The sequence below is a fragment of the Leptonychotes weddellii genome, chromosome 13 (genome assembly GCF_054177405.1).
Source record: "Leptonychotes weddellii isolate Sample4059 chromosome 13, ASM5417740v2, whole genome shotgun sequence".
In the NCBI taxonomy this organism is placed as follows: domain Eukaryota; kingdom Metazoa; phylum Chordata; class Mammalia; order Carnivora; family Phocidae; genus Leptonychotes; species Leptonychotes weddellii.
The window spans coordinates 35,119,281-35,139,932 of NC_138381.1; the positions used below are offsets into that span (position 1 = coordinate 35,119,281).

At 36.1% G+C, this 20,652-nt stretch overlaps 1 protein-coding gene across 2 annotated transcripts in view; it reads left to right on the forward strand.

Moving 5' to 3' along the window:
* Positions 1 to 20,652, forward strand: part of NOL4 (nucleolar protein 4) — a 291,164-nt gene that overhangs the window by 66,083 nt on the left and 204,429 nt on the right. For both annotated transcript variants that reach the window (XM_081801435.1, XM_081801436.1), the window contains exon 4: positions 18,466 to 18,749. In XM_081801435.1, coding sequence (XP_081657561.1) covers positions 18,466 to 18,749 — 284 coding nt within the window. The remainder of the gene's footprint in view (positions 1 to 18,465; positions 18,750 to 20,652) is intronic.

The window sequence follows — 20,652 nt, forward strand, 5'->3', positions numbered from 1 at the left end:
AATAAATAAAACATTTAAAAAAAAATTAAAAAAAAGAAGTTGAAATTCAAAGCTTTTATTATTAAGAATATAAAGGGGTGCCTGGGTGGCTCATTTGGTTAAGCCTATGACTCTTGGTTTCAGCTCAGGTCATGATCTTGTGGGTCCTGAGGTAAGAGAGCCCTGAGTTGGGCTCCCTACTTGGGGGGAGGGAGTCTGCTTGAAGATTCTTTCCCTCTGCCCCTCCCCCCATGTGTGTGCACATGCTCTCTCTCTCTCAATCTCTCTCTCAAATAAATAAATCTTAAAAAAAAAAAGAACATAAATACAATTGGAATGATTCCTTTCCAAATGCCGGAAAATGTGGGCAAACTAGAATCTCACTTAAGCCATTGCTTTCCTTTGCCTTTAAGATAAGATTCGTACTATAAAAAGGAGAAAATAGTTTTTTTCTGAGGTACGAAATCACTTAATCATAGTACATTTTGCACTATTTAATAACAGTTGTAAATAATAGCTGAGATGATTTGTATGTGAATAAATGTGAAATTTTGTCCTGGTTTCATCCATTAACTTATTTTCAGTTATTTTGTCACTATTTACTACTGCAAATTGGTTAACATACCTTGGTGGTTATAGGAAAAAGGCACATTTTGGGTAAGAATATATTTAAATAGAGTAAGATAAAAAATTTCCATGTCTTGGTTCAGTATAGTCTAGAAAATAATGCTCAGCCCATATCTGCAAACCATCTAAGCATTTTGTCAGAAAAATAGAGGATAGTATCTTATAAAAACTACTTGTATGCCTCCAGAGACGATACATACCATATTTTTTTTCATGACTGGTATTTGCAGCGTCACTAAAAGAATGGGATGACATGAGATCATCTCCTAGAGAGGTATGTGGGTGAGGGAAAAGGACAGTGGCTCTGGAGTCAGCTGCCCTGATTGTGAATCGGGCCTTGGCACCTGTGGTACCTTAATGGAAGTCATTCGATCAAGATCCCAGAATATGCCTCTATGATTTTAGATTAGCTGGGTCTGCTTTGAGGATTAGATATAATGAAATAAGTACCCAGCATATAATATTAAATTATTTTTAATGGCAGTCAGCACTAATTAAGCAGTATACTTTTTTGCATCAGTTACTTCAAATAATGAGGGCAGAAGGGAAGTGTTGGTGTTTGTAAGAATGATGTCACAGTAAGGGAGACAGCGATTTAAGGAACCCAAGAATCGGAAGTGTAGAACAGACAGGTCATGAATTAGCCTTGGCCTCACTGAATTATACACAGGGTTATCATACAATTTATCATCCAAACCAAACATATTTGGAGTCAGAGGGGGCACAGTTAATAATTATGTTGTCACCAAGACATAGTCCCTCTGTTATATACCTTTTCTCTGTGTCCATCCGTCCCTCGACTCTGGCTTTCTCTGATGAATTTGACTTGCTCATGGCCCCTGTAACTCCTTCTGTCCAATGCTTCCTCATGGCTCTTACTTTAGCTGCAGTTACTAACCAAGGTAGGAGTTTGGGCTTCTGAGATTTTTATTATGCTAAATAATAAAATAGCTGAGGTGATTTGTATGTGATTATGTTATTCAAAGTGAAATAAGTGCTTCTCCTCAACCACTTTCCTCCAGTCTTCTGTTCTCTCCTTCTCTCCCTACCCCCGCCTATCATACAATTATCTGGAAGTCATGTTAAAATGCAAATTCTGATTCAGTAGGTCTGCAGTAAGGCCTGAGATTTGATAGTTTTAACAAGTTCACAGGTGATTTTGATGCTGCTCATCATTAGCCTACATGTTGAAGAGAAAGGTGTTAGTTTAAATTCCAAGAGATAGAATCTTTTTGAGCTAATGTGCCTTTCTGGTTTGACCACAGCGATTGTGGCTTTGACTTCTTCTGGTTCGTTGATCCTTTGGTCAGGTGCCTACCTTGGCAGTTTGGGCCTGGGAAGGTCATATAGCTACCAAGGCAGTAGGCAGGTTAATATTTTCTAGAAGGGAGTACAGGGAGGAGATCCAGACACTAAAATGATATGTTCAGTGTAAATTAGTTGTCCTGTTTCTTTTCATGGAGACCCACTGAGGAAGGAGCTTGAAAAGCTTTTTTTTTTTTTTTAGGATTCTGCTATTATTAAGACATTGTATTATAAAAAGTACCTGGTTTATAGTTTACTCTCTACTTTGTGTATAGTGTGGACACCCCTGTACACCAGGCCAGTCAAATCACAGTAAGTTTCCTCTCTGCTAAAGCCAAGAAACAATAGCTTTCAAACCGGAATCTACTGCGCTTTATCCAAAGAAAGATTTTATGGATGGCCATGGTTGTGTAACATTAGTTTAGCAGCATGAGACGTGGGGGGCAAGGGGGTGTATTTTGAGCAGCTCTTGGCTAATTAGAAATAATCACACTGTAAGAGCTCTTATCTTGGTATTATTCAGAGAGTTTAAATTGATATAGTCAGTACAGAAACTTAGAGAAATTAGTTTTTTAATGGTCAACCAAGATAGATTTTGTAATTTTGATTTGAGGGCAATTCAATGATTTGTTATGATAAAACAGTAGCAATGAAAATGAGCACATATATCACTAATATAAAAAGAATATTCATTACCTGGGAATCCTTTTTTTTAATGATTATTTATTTAAAAAGAGAATGAGAGTGTGAATTGGGGTTAGGGACAGAGGGGTGGAAAGAGGGAGGGGGAAAAGAATCTCAAGCAGATTCCCTGCTGAGAACAGAACCTGCTGTGTGGTCCATCTCACGACCCTGAAAACATGACCTGAGCCAAAATCAAGAGTCAGACGCTCAACCAACTGAGCCACCCAGACACCCTTCGTTACCAGGGAATCCTTTCAATTCTTAAGTTGTTTTTTATTTTTTATTTTTAAACTCGTGCTGACATTACCTCTTGCCAATCCTTTTACTACAAAAAATAAAACATCAACAAAAACCAAAATGTTTTCTCCTCTTCCATTGACTTTTTAAGAAACATTATATTTCTACTTGTGACTTGCTAAATACACTACTTTATATAAAGGAGTATTAAAGCAAGGTCCACACTCTACATGAATATTTGGAAAAATATGACAAACATGTGAAAAGTTAGTGTATAATAAAAAAAATTTTGAACTGTGAAAACCAAGGCTTTAGAAAATAAGATCAATCTAAGTAGTATTCCTCAGATGTTGGTAGAGATGGATCTGTGAGAGCCTGTGCTCTAAAAGGAGGATTTGGGGCAAGATAGCTGCCCTGATGTTGCCAAGGCTGCTCAATGAGAGTCTACCTAACTCCTCAGCCATACATGATTTGAAAGTTTGCTTGGTTTCAAACTAGATGATGACTTTGAGAACTTTCATGGTTCTCTTGAACCATAATCCTCCTTTTCCCCCAAATCAGTGCTAGGACTAACTATTGGTCATTTAATTTGGGATTAACAAACTTTTTTAAAGATTTTATTTATTTATTTCAGAGAGAGAGTATACAACCAGGGAGGAAACAGGCTGAGGGAGAGGGAGAAGCACACTCCCCACTGAGCAGGGAGCCTGATGTGGGGCTCAGTCCCAGGACCCTGAGATCATGACCTGAGCTGAAGGCAGACAGACGCTTAACCAACTGAGCCACCCAGGCACCCCAACAAAATGAAATATTTAAATTGACTCAAGTATACAGAATTTGAGAAATGTAAAATGTGGAAACAACTCTTCTGTATTTACTGTTTGCAATTAATACAAGAAAAGCAAGTACTATTTCTGTTATTGAAGATGTTTCACCATTTTATCCCTGGGCAGTAACAAATATCTGAATGCTATTTGGACTCATGATGTGTAGTCTAGGATTCTGCTTTTCATTTTTGTTTTTGTTTTAGGATTCTGCTATTATTAAGACATTTTATTATAAAAGTACCTGGTTTATAGTTTACTCTCTACTTTGCAAACACAGTGCTTCCTATTTTTTACAGAGCACTTTATTTTAGATTTGGGCAAGTAGTTCTTTCTCCCCTTTGTATTTACTTACAGTCCTTTCAACCTGGCACCTAGAAGTCTATACACACCTTGTGCACTTACTGAATACTCATATATAGAGATGAAGCCATCCACAGTCATTCAGATTTCACATCCTCTTCCATGAATGTGGCTGTTGGTCCTTGACTACCTCTCACCTAGGCTCTGCTGATATGGCGTGATGGGAGAGAAGGATGTGGGAATGTCAGTGGTATTAGAGCTTTATCTTTTTGGGATGACCACATGACCCCTGGCTTCTTTGTGCTTTAAATAGACTTTAACTGTGGCCTGTGGGTAACCCCTTTATTGATATTTTTTTATATTGAGGTATAATTGATACTTAACATTTTGCTAATTTCAGGTGTACAACATAATGATTTGATATATGTATATATTGTAAAATGGTCACTATGATAAGTCTAGTTAATATCTATTGCCACACATAGTTACAAATTATTTTTTTTTGTGATGAGATGAAATCACTTTTCAAATAGAAAAGTAGCAAATGTGTTACTATTCTCTTTCAAGAGTAGGGTTAATTTTCTGTATCCTCCAAATACTGATGTTAATGTTGGTTTTCTTTTACCTCATATTTCATAAATTATGTTATTTTTTCTCCTCCTACTTACTTAAAGCTTTAACCAGTTTCCTAAAATGATATAATTTGATGTCATTCGGCCCTGAATATCAAATACAGTTGTATTTGGTTATAAATATCACGTAATTGGTCAGCCTGTACTTATAATCATGGCGATATTGAAAGTTTATCTGCCTTTATAAAAACATCATAGCTGCTCAGTTTATGCTAATTGCAGGAAGGATAGGCAGAAGGTCTTTGTTACAGTGAGTGAAAGGTGGTAGTAGGCTATTCACTGTGAGCCCTGATTTTATGAAGTACTGCAAAATGGGTAACCTCAGATGACACCTTTCAATTTAGTGACTCTAAAAGTTTCCTAAGTCCAAAGTTAACTTGTTTTTGCCCCCACATAGCATATTATTTGTCTTTTTCAGGCTCTTCTCTTCATAATATCTAGATAGGTGTTTCCTGCTGAGCTGTAGTCATACAATTTAGACAGAAATTTGGTCTAGAATTAAGGAGCCAGTTTTTAATCCTTTATTTGTCACTATCAATGTGACTTGAGCAAGTTCTTCATTTTATCTTTATCAAGCTCTTTAAATGAGGAAAACTGATAGTGTTATTTTATTCCTAGATCTGTTTTAAATTTTGTAAAGGTAATGACTACCAGAATGATTTGTATAATTAAAATGTGTAATGATTCAAATCGATGATATTATTCAGATGAATCTAGAATAATATAGTCTTTGTTAGAAAGATACTAGTACTTTGAAAAGTGTCTAAATAATGCTTTATAAATTGCAAAATATAAATTGCAAAATATAAATTGCAAAATTATAAATTTTGGTGAAAACTCTTACTGGCTTAGAGTCCTTTAAGATGGCCAATAAATTCTTTAATACCACTGTTACTGATGATGATGGATTTTAACACCAAAGGTAGAAATAGTAAAGAAAGTTTGGTGGAGATCTCCTGGATATCAAATAATGAATTGACATTAGCAAGGGGAAAAAGATCACAAAGCATTGGCTATAATAACATCAAAGATGATAGAAAACAGAAGTCTTGAAGCCAGAATAAGGTGAATTTTATCAGTTGCGATCCAATCTAGAAAATGGAGTTCCATTCCATGTAATTCATTAGAAAAACTCAATACCAGGAACTATTTCCAATGGTGTTAGAAGAGCTGAAAGGCTAAACTGAAGATAATAAAGCAATACAGGAATTAATAACAGAAGGAAGCCACTGCTACAGCTGGAGATGGAAAAGTCGGGGAGGAATTGGTGTTAGTAGAACTCAAGAACCCAAGAGCCAGAGCTGCCCACCTGGTTGTGTGAGATTCATGGAAGATGCTTCCTGGCAGGGGCTGGGAAATGGGGAAGAAGCATCCTGAGCTGGAGCCCCAAATCAGAGGGGGTGTGTGTAAAGTGGGGGTAGGGATACCCACCTATTTTCACTTTCTCCCATCCTGTCTTTGCCAGTGTCTCCCATCATTTGAACTAAGCCATAAGACAATAGGCAAAGAAATCTGGGAAATGGTTTGCAAAGAAATGGAGAATAGATCAAACCAGCAAATACCAAAGTGTTAGATGGAACATGTGTGGAAGCCTTTCATAATCCTATTTTTGGATTTGTTTGCTTTTTAGGTCTAAGAAGTTCTGAGTGGCTCAGATTTCTGGCCATCTCAGAATGTTGGGGATGAGATCTTCAGCTTCCTTTTTGAGTAGTCCTAGCTCACCTACTACAGTAGGGAGAGGAACTTCTGGGGGAAGGAGTGCTTAGGAGAAAACATCATGGAGCATGCACTCTAATCTAATCATTAGCCTCTACATTACTTTAAAAATGTGGACATTAAATAGGTCTAGTATGACTGCAAGATTTCTCCCTCTACACATACTCCCAAAATACAATACACTTCTTCACCTGCTTGCTAATGGCTGAAAATACCAAGAGTAAAAGCCTTTCATTCCACAGTTAGAAATAAGATGTTTAAATTACAAGTGCCTAGCTGAAGTAACATTTTTTTCTGTGGAGAAATTTCAGTCAAAGGTCAATCAATCAATCAACCAGTCATTCTCTTCCTTAGTAAAATCACTTACATCTGAGCCAGTGTGCACACAAATAGCTAGAAGATTGGTCGTTAAGATGGGAAAGAGAACGTGAGGGACCCAGAGGACAGACTTTGAAGGTTTTGACAATTTTTCCTCTTTACCTACTATATGAGCAAAACCAACAGTGATTTCAGTACATGTGAGCATATAGGTGATATGCAGCTCTGCTTTATGGGCTGAGTGAAGATTCTTGACTTTGCAAACATACACTTGACCTTGGGAAAAATCTTTCCCAAGAGTTTGCCAATCAAGATAATTAAGGTATTCTTCTTGCCTGAAATAATGCCTTTAGTTCTTTAGTTACACATTTATATTCGCTCTATGGGAAAAAATCCTATTCTTTCATGAGTCTTTTAAATGTGGGGCCACACTGGCAATAAGTGCTCTTGTTTATTAGTTTGGGTTAAGAAAGAATATTTGGCTTGCTGGCGTCTTTTTCTGAAAATTTCCTAAAGATTTACTAAATGGGATTAAAATATCCTCAGATTCAGCCTTCCTAAACTCAGATTTCATGGCTTTCAGTTGTGTTTGTTCTCTTGGTATCAAGAGTTGCTTCCTGCAATCACATATTCAACCAGTTAGGTATTGGATATCATCTACATTAATTTCTCACATGTGGCCCCAAAACTCTTCTTTGAGAAATACTTCTGGATTACCTGCCCCTTAAGATGAATTAAACCAAGATTTCTGGGTTTTGTTGGGGTAGAGGTTTTTAGTGTTTAAGTGGATCTGCATTTTTAACAGTTTCCCTAGAAAATTCTGAAGAAATTAAAGTTTGAGAACCACTGATACACACTTATCATATGAAATATGCTTGAATAATTTTGAGTGGTGTTATCTTATCCCAAGACACCATAGAAAATCAGTTATGTTTGTTGCTATATTCATTTCATATTGCTGTGTAACAAATTACCACTTAGCAGCTCAAAACAACACCCATATCTCACAGTTCAATAGGTCAGAAATCTAGACAGCCTCATGTGATTATAGAACTGAGGTCCCTGTTTCCTTACTGGCTGTTGGTAGAAGTCTCTGTCAGCTCTTTACAACTGCCTGCATTCCTCCTTATGTGACCTCCTCCATCATCAAGCCGTCAATGGCAAACTGAAAAAACCTTTATGCTTTGAGTGTCCCTGACTTCTGCCACTAACCAGAGAAAGCTCTGTGCTATTAAATGATCATGTGACTAGACCAGGCCCACCCAGCTAAACTCCCTAATTAAGATCCACTGTGCCACATGACATTCCATAATCACAGGAGTGATATCTCACCATGTTTACGGGTTTTGGGAATCAGGATATAGAATCTCGAGGGGAAAGGCACTTTTTAGATTCTTCCTACCACAGCATCCACTGTAGTAGTGCTTTCAATAAGTAGTTGAAAAACATATAAAAGGATATAAAAAGATTCACAGTCCATTTTTTTAAGCAAACATTAAATAGATATGTGATTATCACCTCTTATGATTATCCAGTTCAACAAATAGAGTATTTACTATGTGGCGATCATAAATTGGTAAAAGAATAAGAACTGGAACTTTCCCTTCAATAGCTTACATTTCATAATTAAATTCCTCTAGAGGTAGAGAAACATCTTTGATATTTTGATAATTTTGTCAAAAAGATTTCCCATATATTGTACAAAAATACCAATTCTGTGTAACTTCTAATCTTTGATCTTCTGACAGTTAACATCTTTAAATTTGATTCAACTGTATTTCTCCTCATAATCTCTGACAATGTTCTTTTCAGGTTTGGAGTCCTCTAGTTCTTTGACTATATTTTATTATGATTTCAAGTCCTTTCAAGGTATAAATTATATTTTTATTAAAACATAATCAAGTCACTTAACATTTCTGTTCCTCAGTTTTGTCAAAAGTAAAACAAATATTATGCATTAGTTAAGGTTGCTTTTTTCAAGTTAAAAATTACCTTTGGCTAAATTAAGTGAAAACAACAAAGAATGGGAATCTAATGGGGAGGTACTGGAGTTTCTGACAAAATTCATAGAAGAGTTGGTCACCCACTAATCTGAAAAAGTTAGGAACAAAAGACAGCCCCAGTTTTAGAAAAGTCATGGTACCTCCAGTGATAGTAATTTTTGTACTTTTTTCCTAGAGGTTAAGATAAAAAGACCTAGTTCCAATGACTCCCTTTTTCTGTCTCACAGCTCCAAATTTTTCTCATTTCCTGACATGATATGCCATCTGGAAAATACTCTAGGAAGGGATCCAATGCACTAGGTTTACAGCTCAATGGGTGCTTAGTACCTACCATCATTTGGCTGCTAAAACACATACACACACACCATACCATTGTGTATCACACATCACATAACTTTTTCATATAGTCAAAGATAATCCTACTAAATAGTTACCACCTATTTCACATAAACCTCAACCAACCTCATTCTTCCCCAAATGGAAAGAAATCTAAGTCATGTCCAGCTATTGCATTCAGAGATGCTATTGAGGAGCCCCAATTTCTGAGGCCAGATCACCAAATGATGTTCATTTCTTCTTTAGTTCTGTAACAATTGAAATTATGTGATTAATGGACTGATTAGTATATTTATCTACTACCACCACACCATATATACAACAGTGGAAATAAAACCTAAAGAAATGAGAAATGTGTTTTAATCTTCAGACACTTGACAGCAAACAAAGAAATCCAGATGAGTATTACACTCCTTTCTGCATCTAGTTCCAAAGCCATAGACAGTATGACTAACAAGCTCCACTATTCATTCCACATTGTCTTCTCTTTAGCTAGCGATTAAACAACTTAGAGTATTTTCCAGATGGTATATCATGTTAGGGAATGAGATTTTATCTCTGCCTATAAGGATTGCCTTGACCAATATTTTCCTTTTGGCAGAGTGAAATGAGAAATGCTTCAGGTGCTCTTATGGGCCTATGTCCCAATCCATTTTGTTTTTTGGACATCTTTCATTCCCTTAGTATTCAGGATCAGTGATCACAGCCAACACACAGCTCTTCTTTTTATCTACTCCCATAGTGGCCTGCATGGTGTGAAATGGGCAGTTGTCCATTTTTATAGAAGTGTCCTTCTTACAGGCCAATGGAACCCATACCTGCAGAGAATTAGGAGAAGTGTCACTGCCATCTCAGAAAAGCCTGTTTTCCAGACTGATATTGTGGCTATGAGGGAGGCAGCCCCAAGAATCAGTAGCTGGTTTAGAGCATATATGACATCCTGAAAAGCAGCCCCTCAGGCTCAGATTGTATCTTTCAGTGGCATCATGGCTGAGTTTTTAATAGTTTATTCCATTATTTTAGAAGGTCCATAGTTTGTCAATAATGGAGTAGAGAATAAGAGTAATAGCTCCATGGGAAACCCTCCAATTATTTCATTTATTTTAGTATGATGTGATTTCCTTGATTAAAATTAATGTGTGGGGGAAAAGGCTAGTATATGAAACATTCTGAGGGTTCTTATGAGGTGGTGGTGAAGGAAGAATGAGTGAGTAAAATGCAGGACCAAGTCAAAAATAAGTGTCCGTTCTGCTGAGGACAAGTAACTATCCTCTCTAATTAGAGGTGTCTAATATAATTGTTCTGCCCTGGCCTATTATGAAAGATCTATCAATATCATCCTTCCTTCAACTTCTATTAAAAAGTCCTCCAGACTTTCCCTTTTCAAGTCTCTACACCATTTGGCTACTGCCAAAGAAATATTACAAAAAATAACCTCTGACTATCTTTGTTCTAAAGAGAATATACAACCAGACCTACTGTTCAAGTTTCACTAAATGGATTTCATTGTCTGTTTGGGCCTATCCATGAAAGCAACTGTACCATCATAGAGTTTCACAGAATCGTGGAAACCTGGCTGACATTTTTTATACTCAATTTTTCACAAAGAATTTCATTTAAGACAGTGTCTAGACAGAGATTAAAGAAGGAACTCTTGTATGGCAGGTCGTGCTCATACACCACTGGGGCATGAATAGACTCCTTTCTATATATTGTACTTATGCTCAATGAAAGAGGGCTCCTAAGCGTGCATGAATTTGACATTCAGTGAACCAGGTGGTACTCAGTTCATGATGGCCAGCTGGATAAAGAGTCAGGAGCTGTTATCAAAAAGCAAAGTTACCACAGGAAGAATACAGGGTCTGCCACTAAATCTTGTTTTTTACTGACAGAATTTCTCTGGTTGGAGATTAGCCCAAGCTCTCTGCCCAATCCTGAGCTGCTACAGATGCCTAGAGTACCATCTGATCTATTTTGCCTTCACAAATGTCAAGTGGAGGGGTGCCTGGGTGGCTCAGTCGTTAAGCGTCTGCCTTCGGCTCAGGTCATGATCCCGGGGTCCTGGGATCAAGCCCCGCATGGGGCTCTCTGCTCCGTGGGAAGCCTGCTTCTCCCTCTCCCACTCCCCCTGCTTGTGTTCCCTCTCTCGCTGTGTCTCTCTGTCAAATAAAATCTTAAAAAAAAAAACAAAAAACAAATGTCAAGTGGAAAAGCCACTTTCATTGCAATCAAAACCAAATGAAACCTACTCAGTGATGTGCCGCCTTCTTAGTGATAAAGAGGTCAAGTTTCAAGAATTTATCCTTCACTTTGGAGGGGAAAATCTGAAGCCCTCTCTACTTTCTTACCCTCAGTATTGGTATTATCATTTTAAAATCAATGCGCTTTAACTTTTTTTATATATACCTAGATATACACACATATATATTTATTTATATTAGTAAACTCCTTAATGTGAATGTTTGACTTCAAAATATAGCATCATTCTTTTGTACATGTTTAAGATAGTATTACTAAATAGTACATAATCTGGATTATAGTTTGCAAATACAAACAAAAATAGAAGATTACTTTTGTTGATTACTTATCTTTTCAAAGATTTTTGTGGTGTTAAGGACTTGGAAGTGCAAGACTTTTGTAATCAGCAATTAAAATTTTTGCATATAAGTAAACAAAATATAGAACACAGAACAGTGCTGTTTACTTAATAACAGTATTCTAGAAGATGAGTAAAATAGAAATCAAAGAATGGAAAAGTCATCAGAAGGATTTGAAGAAAGGAAATAAGAAAAATGAGGAAGAAATTTCTAGGTGGCAACTGCAAATGGACTAAGGCAGGAATGTGTCAGGGTCTTGGACTGGGGGAGGAATGGGACTGCCCAGCAAAGGATCTATCTATCTATCTATCTATCTATCTATCTATCTATCTATCTATCTATCATCTATCTATCTATCTATCTATCTATCTATCTATCTATCTATATCTATCATCTATCTATCCATCATCTTCATTTCAAGTTTTTATTTAAACTCTAGTTAGTTAACATACAGTGTAATATTGGTTTCAGGAGTAGAATTTAGTGATTTGTCACTTACATATAACACCCAGTGCTTATCACAAGTGCCTTACTTCATATCCATGACCCCTTTTGCCCATCCACTGCCCACCTCCCCTCCAGCAACCCTCAGTTTGTTCTCTGTAGTTAATAGTCTCTTACGGGCACCTGGGTGGCTCAGTCATTAAGCGTCTGCCTTCGGCTCAGGTCATGATCCTAGGGTCCTGGGATTGGGCCCCACATCGGGCTCCCTGCTCGGTGGGAAGTCTGCTTCTCCCTCTCCTACTCCCCCTGCTTGTGTTCCCTCTCTCGCTATGTCTCTTTCTGTCAAATAAATAAAAAAATAAAAAAATAAATTAGTCTCTTACGGTTTGCCTCCTCCCCTCTTTTTTTTTCTTCCTTCCCCTAGGTCATCTGTTTTATTTCTTAAATTCCACATATGAGCATATACTATTTGTCCTTCTCTGACCAACTTATTTCGCTTAGCATAATACACTCTAGCTCCATCCATCCTGCAACTCTAGTCTCATTGCAAATGGCAAGATTTCATTCTTTTTGATGTCTGAGTAATATTTCACTGCATGTATATGTGTATATATATATATACGTATATATGTATTGTGTATATATATATATATATATATATATATATATACCACTTCTTCTTTATGCATTCATTAGTTGATGGACATTTGGGCTCTTTCCATAATTTGGCTATTGCTGATAATGCTGCTATAAACATTGGGTATATGTGCCCCTATGAATCAGTATTTTTGTATCGTTTGGGTAAATACCCAGTAGTGCAATTGCTGGATCATAGGATAGTTCTGTTTTTAACTTTTTGAGGAATCTCCATACTGTTTTCCAGAGTGGCTGCACCAGCTTGCATTCCCACCAACACTGTTAAGAAGGTTCCCCTTTCTCCACATCCTCACCAACACCTGTTGTTTCCTGTGTTGTTAATTTTAGCCATTCTGACAGGTGTGAGATGGTATCTCATCATAGTTTTGATTTGTATTTCCCTGATGATGAATGACGTTGAGCATCTTTTCATGTGTCTGTTAGCCATTTGTATATCTTGTTTGGAAAAATGTCTCTTCATGTCTTCTGCCCATTTCTTAACTGGATTATTTGTTTTTTGGGCATTGAGTTTGATAAGTTCCTTATAGATTTTACTCTTTATCAGATATGTCATTTGCAAATATCTTCTCCCATCTGTAGGTTGCCTCTTAGTTTTATTGACTGTTTCCTTCACTGTGCAGAAGCTTTTTATCTTGATGAAGTCCCAGTAGTTCATTTTTGCTTTTGTTTCCCTTGCCTCCAGAGACGTGTCTAGTAAGAAGTTGCTATGGATGATGTCAAAGAGGTTGCTGCTTGTGTTCTCACAAAGGATTTACTTAGACTGGATTGCCTGCTTCATGTTGCAGAGTGGAGGGAGCTATGGTGTAAGATGTAGAGTATGGACATATAATCTCACTCATATGTGGAACTTAAGAAACAAAATAGTTGAACATAGGGGGATAAAAGAGAGAGGAAAACCATAAACATACTCTTAACTATAGAGAACAAACTGATGGTTGCTGGAGGGGAAGTGGGCAGGGGAAGGGATGGGTTAAATGGGTGATGGGTATTAAGGAGGGCACTTACCATGATCACTGGGTTTTGTATGTTAAGTGATGAATCCCTAAATCCTACACCTGAACCTAATATTACACTGTATGTTAACTAACTAGAATTTAAATAAAAACTTGAAAGGAGAGAAAAAGATGTAGGGTATAGTCTAGCAATGGATATACTTCCATTTTTTTATAGGGGACCCTAGGCTGGGAGAGGACTTAGAGCAGAGGTCAAGAGTGACAAAGTGATGAAGGAGACTGGCCCCTAAATTCCATTTTGCAAATAGATTTTGAGGGATTTAAAAAAAAAATTTTACTTTTTTTGGGTGTTAAGGTACCAATCTTTTGACACAGCATTATTTACATCTATATTTTGGATCTAGAAGTTAGCTTTATGGTGAGATATTAAAGGGAGGTTTTCTAAGGAGGCACCAAAGGACTAGAGGTGGAGGACTGTGGTGCATTTGGGGGAAAACCATAAAAAGCTTTTTGGACCCTATAAGCAGCTGACCTGGATTTTTGGACTAAATTTCCAAGTACTAATCTTAAAATGAGGATTATATATATATTTTCCTATTCATTTTTCCCAAGGCACTTGGCCTAAAGGCCATAATGAAGAACTACTGAAAGTAGCTGAATGAGAATGTAGGTCAGGTGCTTTGGGAGATTTCAAATATATATACATCACATTATGTTTATATATAGAGAGAACACATATATGTATATTTATATACTTAAATACACATCATACTTGCTGTTATGGGTTAATTATCCTTATACAGAGAGAGCTAACCATTGAATCTTGTAACAACATTAGACATAATTTAAACAAATAGTATTTCTAGGGTCTGTGCTAATTGGTGGAGGGAATGGGGAGTAGGAAAGGAGAAAGAAGAAAATGAATAGCTGGTCACTATGGTTAGTGTTACTGCACCTTACATGCAAGAGCCGCAGCTGAGCTCACTTGGCTGGTCCTCTGCACAGCCCTAAATCCATCCCAGCAAAACCAATCTCAGAGCAATGCAACCCAAACATCCAATGGCCCTCCTGATGTCACTGGATGCCACGCTACCTGTCATCATATTCCACATTCTCGTCTGTTGCTAGGTACCCTGGACATTCTTAATTTCCAGAGCTCTAGGTGCCGTTTTCTCCTTGGTCCTCAAACACAGAGTTTTTAGTTCCGATGCCATGGTACCCAGGCTGACACTTGAGAGAAGCACCAGCGTTCTGGGCCTGTGAACCTGAAGGCCATAACTACAGATCTCAACACTGTATCTTTTGTGTAGCAGCTTGGTACCCACACGCCAGCAGCCACTTAGGATGGAGCAAATTATCTTGGGTAAGGAAGCAGATTTCCCCTTTAATGCAATAAACTGATATGAGTTGGTTATGATAAATAGGAGTCTGAGATATGTGGTTTCAAATGCTGAAAAAGTATCCTTAAAGAAGAGAAAATAAAAATCGTTAACATGGTTACAAGAAACCAGACAATAAAAAATGGTTAATTTAGCTTCAGTTTAGTGTCTGCTCACTCTTTATATTGAATTTTTCTAATATAGATATCAAAAACTTTGTTTTAAATTTTGATTTATAAGATAGTGGCATGTGACATTACTGGTTCTTTTACTATTTAAATGATAAAATGTGTGAATATATATTTTATACAAATAAGTAAATCATTCATTTGTTCTTCATAAAACATACTGATTTACTCATGAATGAAATATGGAAAGCTGTGGAATTTAGTTACCTTGGTAACATCTGGAGTGAACTACTCTGTCTAAAAATATTTTCTCTTTTATTGTTTATACTTTATACCAAAATTATAAATACATGACTTTTATTAAAGATTCTCCTGATAGGTAATAATGTTTATTTTATTTAAAATGTGAATAAATGGTACACTAGTTACTAAATATGTATGATGATTTCAGACTAAAGATACAGATATACTATTTTAATTTTTAACTATAAAAGATATTGGATTTGTTTTATGCTAGTATAGATTTGGTTTTATTTTATTTTACTTTTTAAAAAAAATATTTATTTATTTACTTATTTATTTAAGAGAGAGATAGAGCGAGCAAGAGAGCACAAACGGGGGAGGAGCAGAGAGAGAGGGAGAAGCAGGCTCCCTGTTAGGGAGCCTGACAGAGAAATCGGGCTCGATCCTAGGACCCTGAGATCATGACCTGAGCCAAAGGTAGATGCTTAACTGACCGAACCACTCAGTAAAATGTAATATACCTTTAGGGTTATTCATTCTTTTAACATATTGATAAAATTTTCTTACATAAAATATTTAGCATTTTTTAAAAATTCTAGTACACAAATGTTAAATCACACTTTTCTTCATGAATTTAATAATTGGACTGGAATGTATCCATTATGCTTTTCTTTGGACTTTTGTGGAAAGAAAGAAATAATCAGAAATGACCTTGCATACTTTAGCTTTGGATTTGACTTCACATAAAGGACATGCACAATTTTCTGAATTACTTACGTAAATTATTCCCCTAATTCTTTATTTCAAAAACCTTATATATTTCATAATTAAAAGAATGTTTTTGATTTCTCAATAGCTATGGAAAGTGCTATGTCATATTATTCATGACTGGGTTTCCCTAAATTCTCTTATGTTTGCTTTCTTTCCACATGAAGTCTTTTGTTGAATGGGATGTAAAAGGAGTAATTTATTAGTAGAATCTTGCCATTTGAATATGTTTTAACTTTTTCACAAAATAGTTTTAAAATATTGTTTTTAAAATTTAAGTTTTTAAAATATTATTTTGCTGAAAATTAAGCTTAATGCCCTTTGTTTTTATTTTCCACTGGAGCTGGAGATCTGGGCTTCCTCCTGGACCCTCGTCTGTCCTACTCTCAGTCTTTACCTGTTCTTTTCTTATGATTATTCTAGTCCCCGCTTGTTCTACACTATTGTTGCTTTAGTTTGGGCTTTCAACAATGCTGATTCAGATGGCTTCTAGAACTCTTAACGGTTTTCCATTTTGTCACCATCATCCCAAACTCCTCATAAGAGTCAGAGTAATCTCCTTAAAAGATTTTTTTTTTTATATCACCTCCAACAATAAAATTGCTCCTATTTGCTCCCAAGGTCCAAGCCAAGCTCTTGATTATACAAAGCACATCCTCTGCCTCCGTATCTAGGTTTCCCTTTCTGACTGTTTTGTTTGCACTCAACACCCCAACCTTATTTCTCATCTGCCCTGCACATTCTGTCCTCGAAGATATTGCACCTACTGATCTCTAGGTTGCAAACGCTGTCCGTCAACTTCTTCACCTGGTTAAGGCCTACTCATCTTTTGAAATTCAGCTCATATGCCACCTTCTTTAGGAAAACTTCTGTGGTGTCCTTACCCCCTTGTTTTGAATCAAAGCCTTTTTCCTCTGCATTTTAGTTGCATGTTTTTTTTTTTTCATGTCTTTTAATTATTTGTGAACTCATTGAAGGCAGAGTCTCTGTTGGCCAAATTATTTAACCCCCTTCTGGCCAAGTGTAGGTATTCAATAAATGTTGAATAAATGAATGAACAGGTGAATGATACCACTCCTTCAGAATTTAAATATTATTTTCATGAATTTAATTGATTAGAAGGCATTAAATATTTCATTGCATCCTACAAAAATAAAGCAAACTTGAGAATGTTCAGAAATCAAAATAATACTCTTGCGCACTCATATTTATATGGCTTCATCAATAACCCTTAATTAAAGGAAACAATTGAACACCTTCGTCCTTCATAATCCTTTAAAATTAATATAAAAATGAAATTAAGAGAAATAGAATTTTATTGTTTCATGTAAATTTTGTTTCTTACTCTAATTGTTATTGGTGTGTATTTCTAAACAAGCTTATCATTTATTTTAAAGCCAGAAAATTTTGACTAATTTTGTTTCTTCTCTTCCCTGTTTTGCTTTTTATTTATTTATGTCTTTATTCCTACAGTTATTTTATTTTTGTTATTAGAAAATTATATATGTTGTAAATAATAAAGAATATTTAAAAATCTAGTGCCATTCCAGTTAAGAAGAAATTAATATTAACATTTTAGCCTACATTATTTTCACTCTTCTCCCTCTATATGGGTATGTGTTTTCTTTTTAGAAAATTGGGATCATTTGACCATTTTTGTAGCTAGCTTTTTCCATTTAACACTTCACACTTCCCATTAATATTAATGGAAAAATATTCCACATTTCCCATATTCTAATCATTCCAACATGTATTGAGCCAATTTTTTATTTTTGGTAATTTCTGTCACTTCTGGATGTTTGCTATTATAAACAACTCTGATATAAAGGCCTTTTTACCTACACAGAAATGCACACAGTGAAGTCCCAGAAGTGTAATGACTGGAGCAAAGGTTAGGAGCGCTTTTAATGTTTTAGATGCATATTAAACACTCATAAAGCTTGAACCAACATACACCCCACTAGCAGGATAAACAATGCTTTTATCAGAGAATTTTCACCAAATCTGCATATTCTCACTAGAAAAACAAACTCTATGCAAATTAATTTACAAGTTTTCTTTGTTTCAATTTGCTTTTCTTTGAGATCGCATTTGAGATTGGACTGTTTTCCCTCTTTTATCTTCTTCTTATCATTTTGCTTCATTTCTTGTGCCTAAAGGTGCCTACTAGATTACAAATAACGACTGCTTCACAAGTTTATTTGTAGGGATAAATTACACAGGAGATGTAAAATTACCACAATGCCAAGCACATAATAGGAGCTCAGTAAATGTTAGTTGAAGTAGAAACTGAATGGCACATTAATTAAAATCACACTATTCTTTCCAACAGATGATTCTGCTGCGGAGAGCTTTAACGGCAATGAGACTCTGGGGCACAGTTCAGTTGCTTCCGGGGGAACACACAACAGGGAGATGGGTGACTCCAATGGTGATGGCAAAACTGGGCTGGGGCAGGAGGAGCAGCCTCTGAACCTGAGTGACAGTCCCCTCTCAGCACAGCTGACTTCGGAATACACAATAGATGACCACAGCAGTAATGGAAAAAACAAATATAAGAATCTCCTAATTTCGGACCTCAAGATGGAACGAGAGGCAAGGGAGAATGGAAGCAAGGTAAGGTCACGTTACAATTTTCAGCGTTTCTAAGTTCGTCATGAAGGTCATAAAGAAATCCATATTTATACGAGAGATGAAGATTGTTGTTGCTAAAACCATTTTAAACAAATCTCAGTAATACGTTGCTAAGAGATTTATAACCATAGATATCCTGTGTCCATATAAGCAATAATTTTCAGGAATAACAGTGAGCAAAATGGATAGTATTTCAGACAAGGCTGTTGGTATGTGGGGTTTTTTAAATTTAAATTCAATTAGCCAGCTATAGCACATCATTAGTTTCAGATGTAGACTTCAGTAATTCATCAGTTGCATGTAACACCCAGTGCTCACCACATCACATGCCCTTCACATTTGTGTGTTTTTATACATGAAATCACTTGATGTAATGTTTCTCCTTCATATAATTTTCTTATGGGTCTGTCTCTGGGAGTTTGTTGAGCTCAGTTGTGAAAGTTTAGCTTTCAGAACACAATTATGGACTCTAAAAAGATCACTATCTAGTTTCTCCTAGACTGAATAGGTGTACGCCATAATAAAGTTTCAATTACACTCTCAAGTTTGCTTTAGAGACCCAGGGACTTTGGTCAATAATTTACTTCCCATACGTGGGAGAAATATGTCAGTGTTCTAGATGAAGCTTGCAGATTAAATAACTGCTGGAACAAGTAATTTATCACAAACTGTATCCTACAAAAGACCGAAACGTGTTTCAGACATATCTAAATTTCTAGATTCTTTATATTAGAATAAATTACAATCCTCCCATTCCCAATTGATTTATTTATTTTTTTAATTTTTATTTTTTGGTCCTTCTGTTTTGATTTCTATCTCTTCACACCCATTTTCAGAAATACTGCCAATTCTTTTTTTGTTTGTTTTTATTTAAATTCTAATTAACATACAGTGTAATATAGTTTCAGGTGTACAATGTAGTGATTCAACACTTCCATGCAACACCTGGTGCTCATCACAAGTGCACTCCTTAATCCCCATCACCTATTTAATCCATTCCCCACCCATCTCCCTTCTGGTAACCATCAGTTTGTCCCATTTGATTTCTTAAAAAAAAAAAAAAATTAACTTCAGATTTCTATCAGTTTGAAATAATGCATGCTGGTGATTTTTGTTCTGTAATTTTTGAATGTATACTTTGGAACACAGAAAGCTTTTTATGGAATACACATTTTGACTCCTTCCTCCCACCCCTCCTCCACTTCTAAATTAGAATTGAAGAACTGATCTTTTGACATAGATCTTAAAGCAAAATGTCTTAATTTGAATTAATTTCTGAATTTGCTGAGGCACCATACTTCCTAAATTGGCTCTATTTAAATCCTCTTGCTTGCCTGAGGGTATGTTGTTTTATCCTCTTTTAAGCAAGTCACTGACATCATCAGACACTTAAGCATTTCTGCCTGAGGGAGGCTGCTACAACTTTTGCTGGGGTAAATGCGCAAATATTCTCTCCAATGGTTTAAAGCCAAATCACACAAGCACAAATGAGTTTGTATTCACTAACATGATCTGAATCAAGGTTGCATTTTACAGAACAAAATAACCTTTAAGTGCTCTGGCCATCTACATTGTCTGTCTGGTCTTTATAAACATCCTTTTTATGCCATGTATCTGTTGAGTATTTTTCTCAAATTATTCAGTGGTTTGCTCTTCTCTTCTATATCCCTGTATTCATTATAATGATAGGAACTATGCTCATTTGAAACACACTGTTGCACATTTTAAACAAAGTGAAGTTACTTTTCCACTCTCTAAGACGAAGTTGTAAAAAGCACAGATTGAATTTGGGCTATATGTGAAGAGTAAGATGAGAAATGGACCCGGGGAGGAGACATACCTGAGGAACCAAATATTTAATGGTTTGGTAAAGGAAGGACAGCTG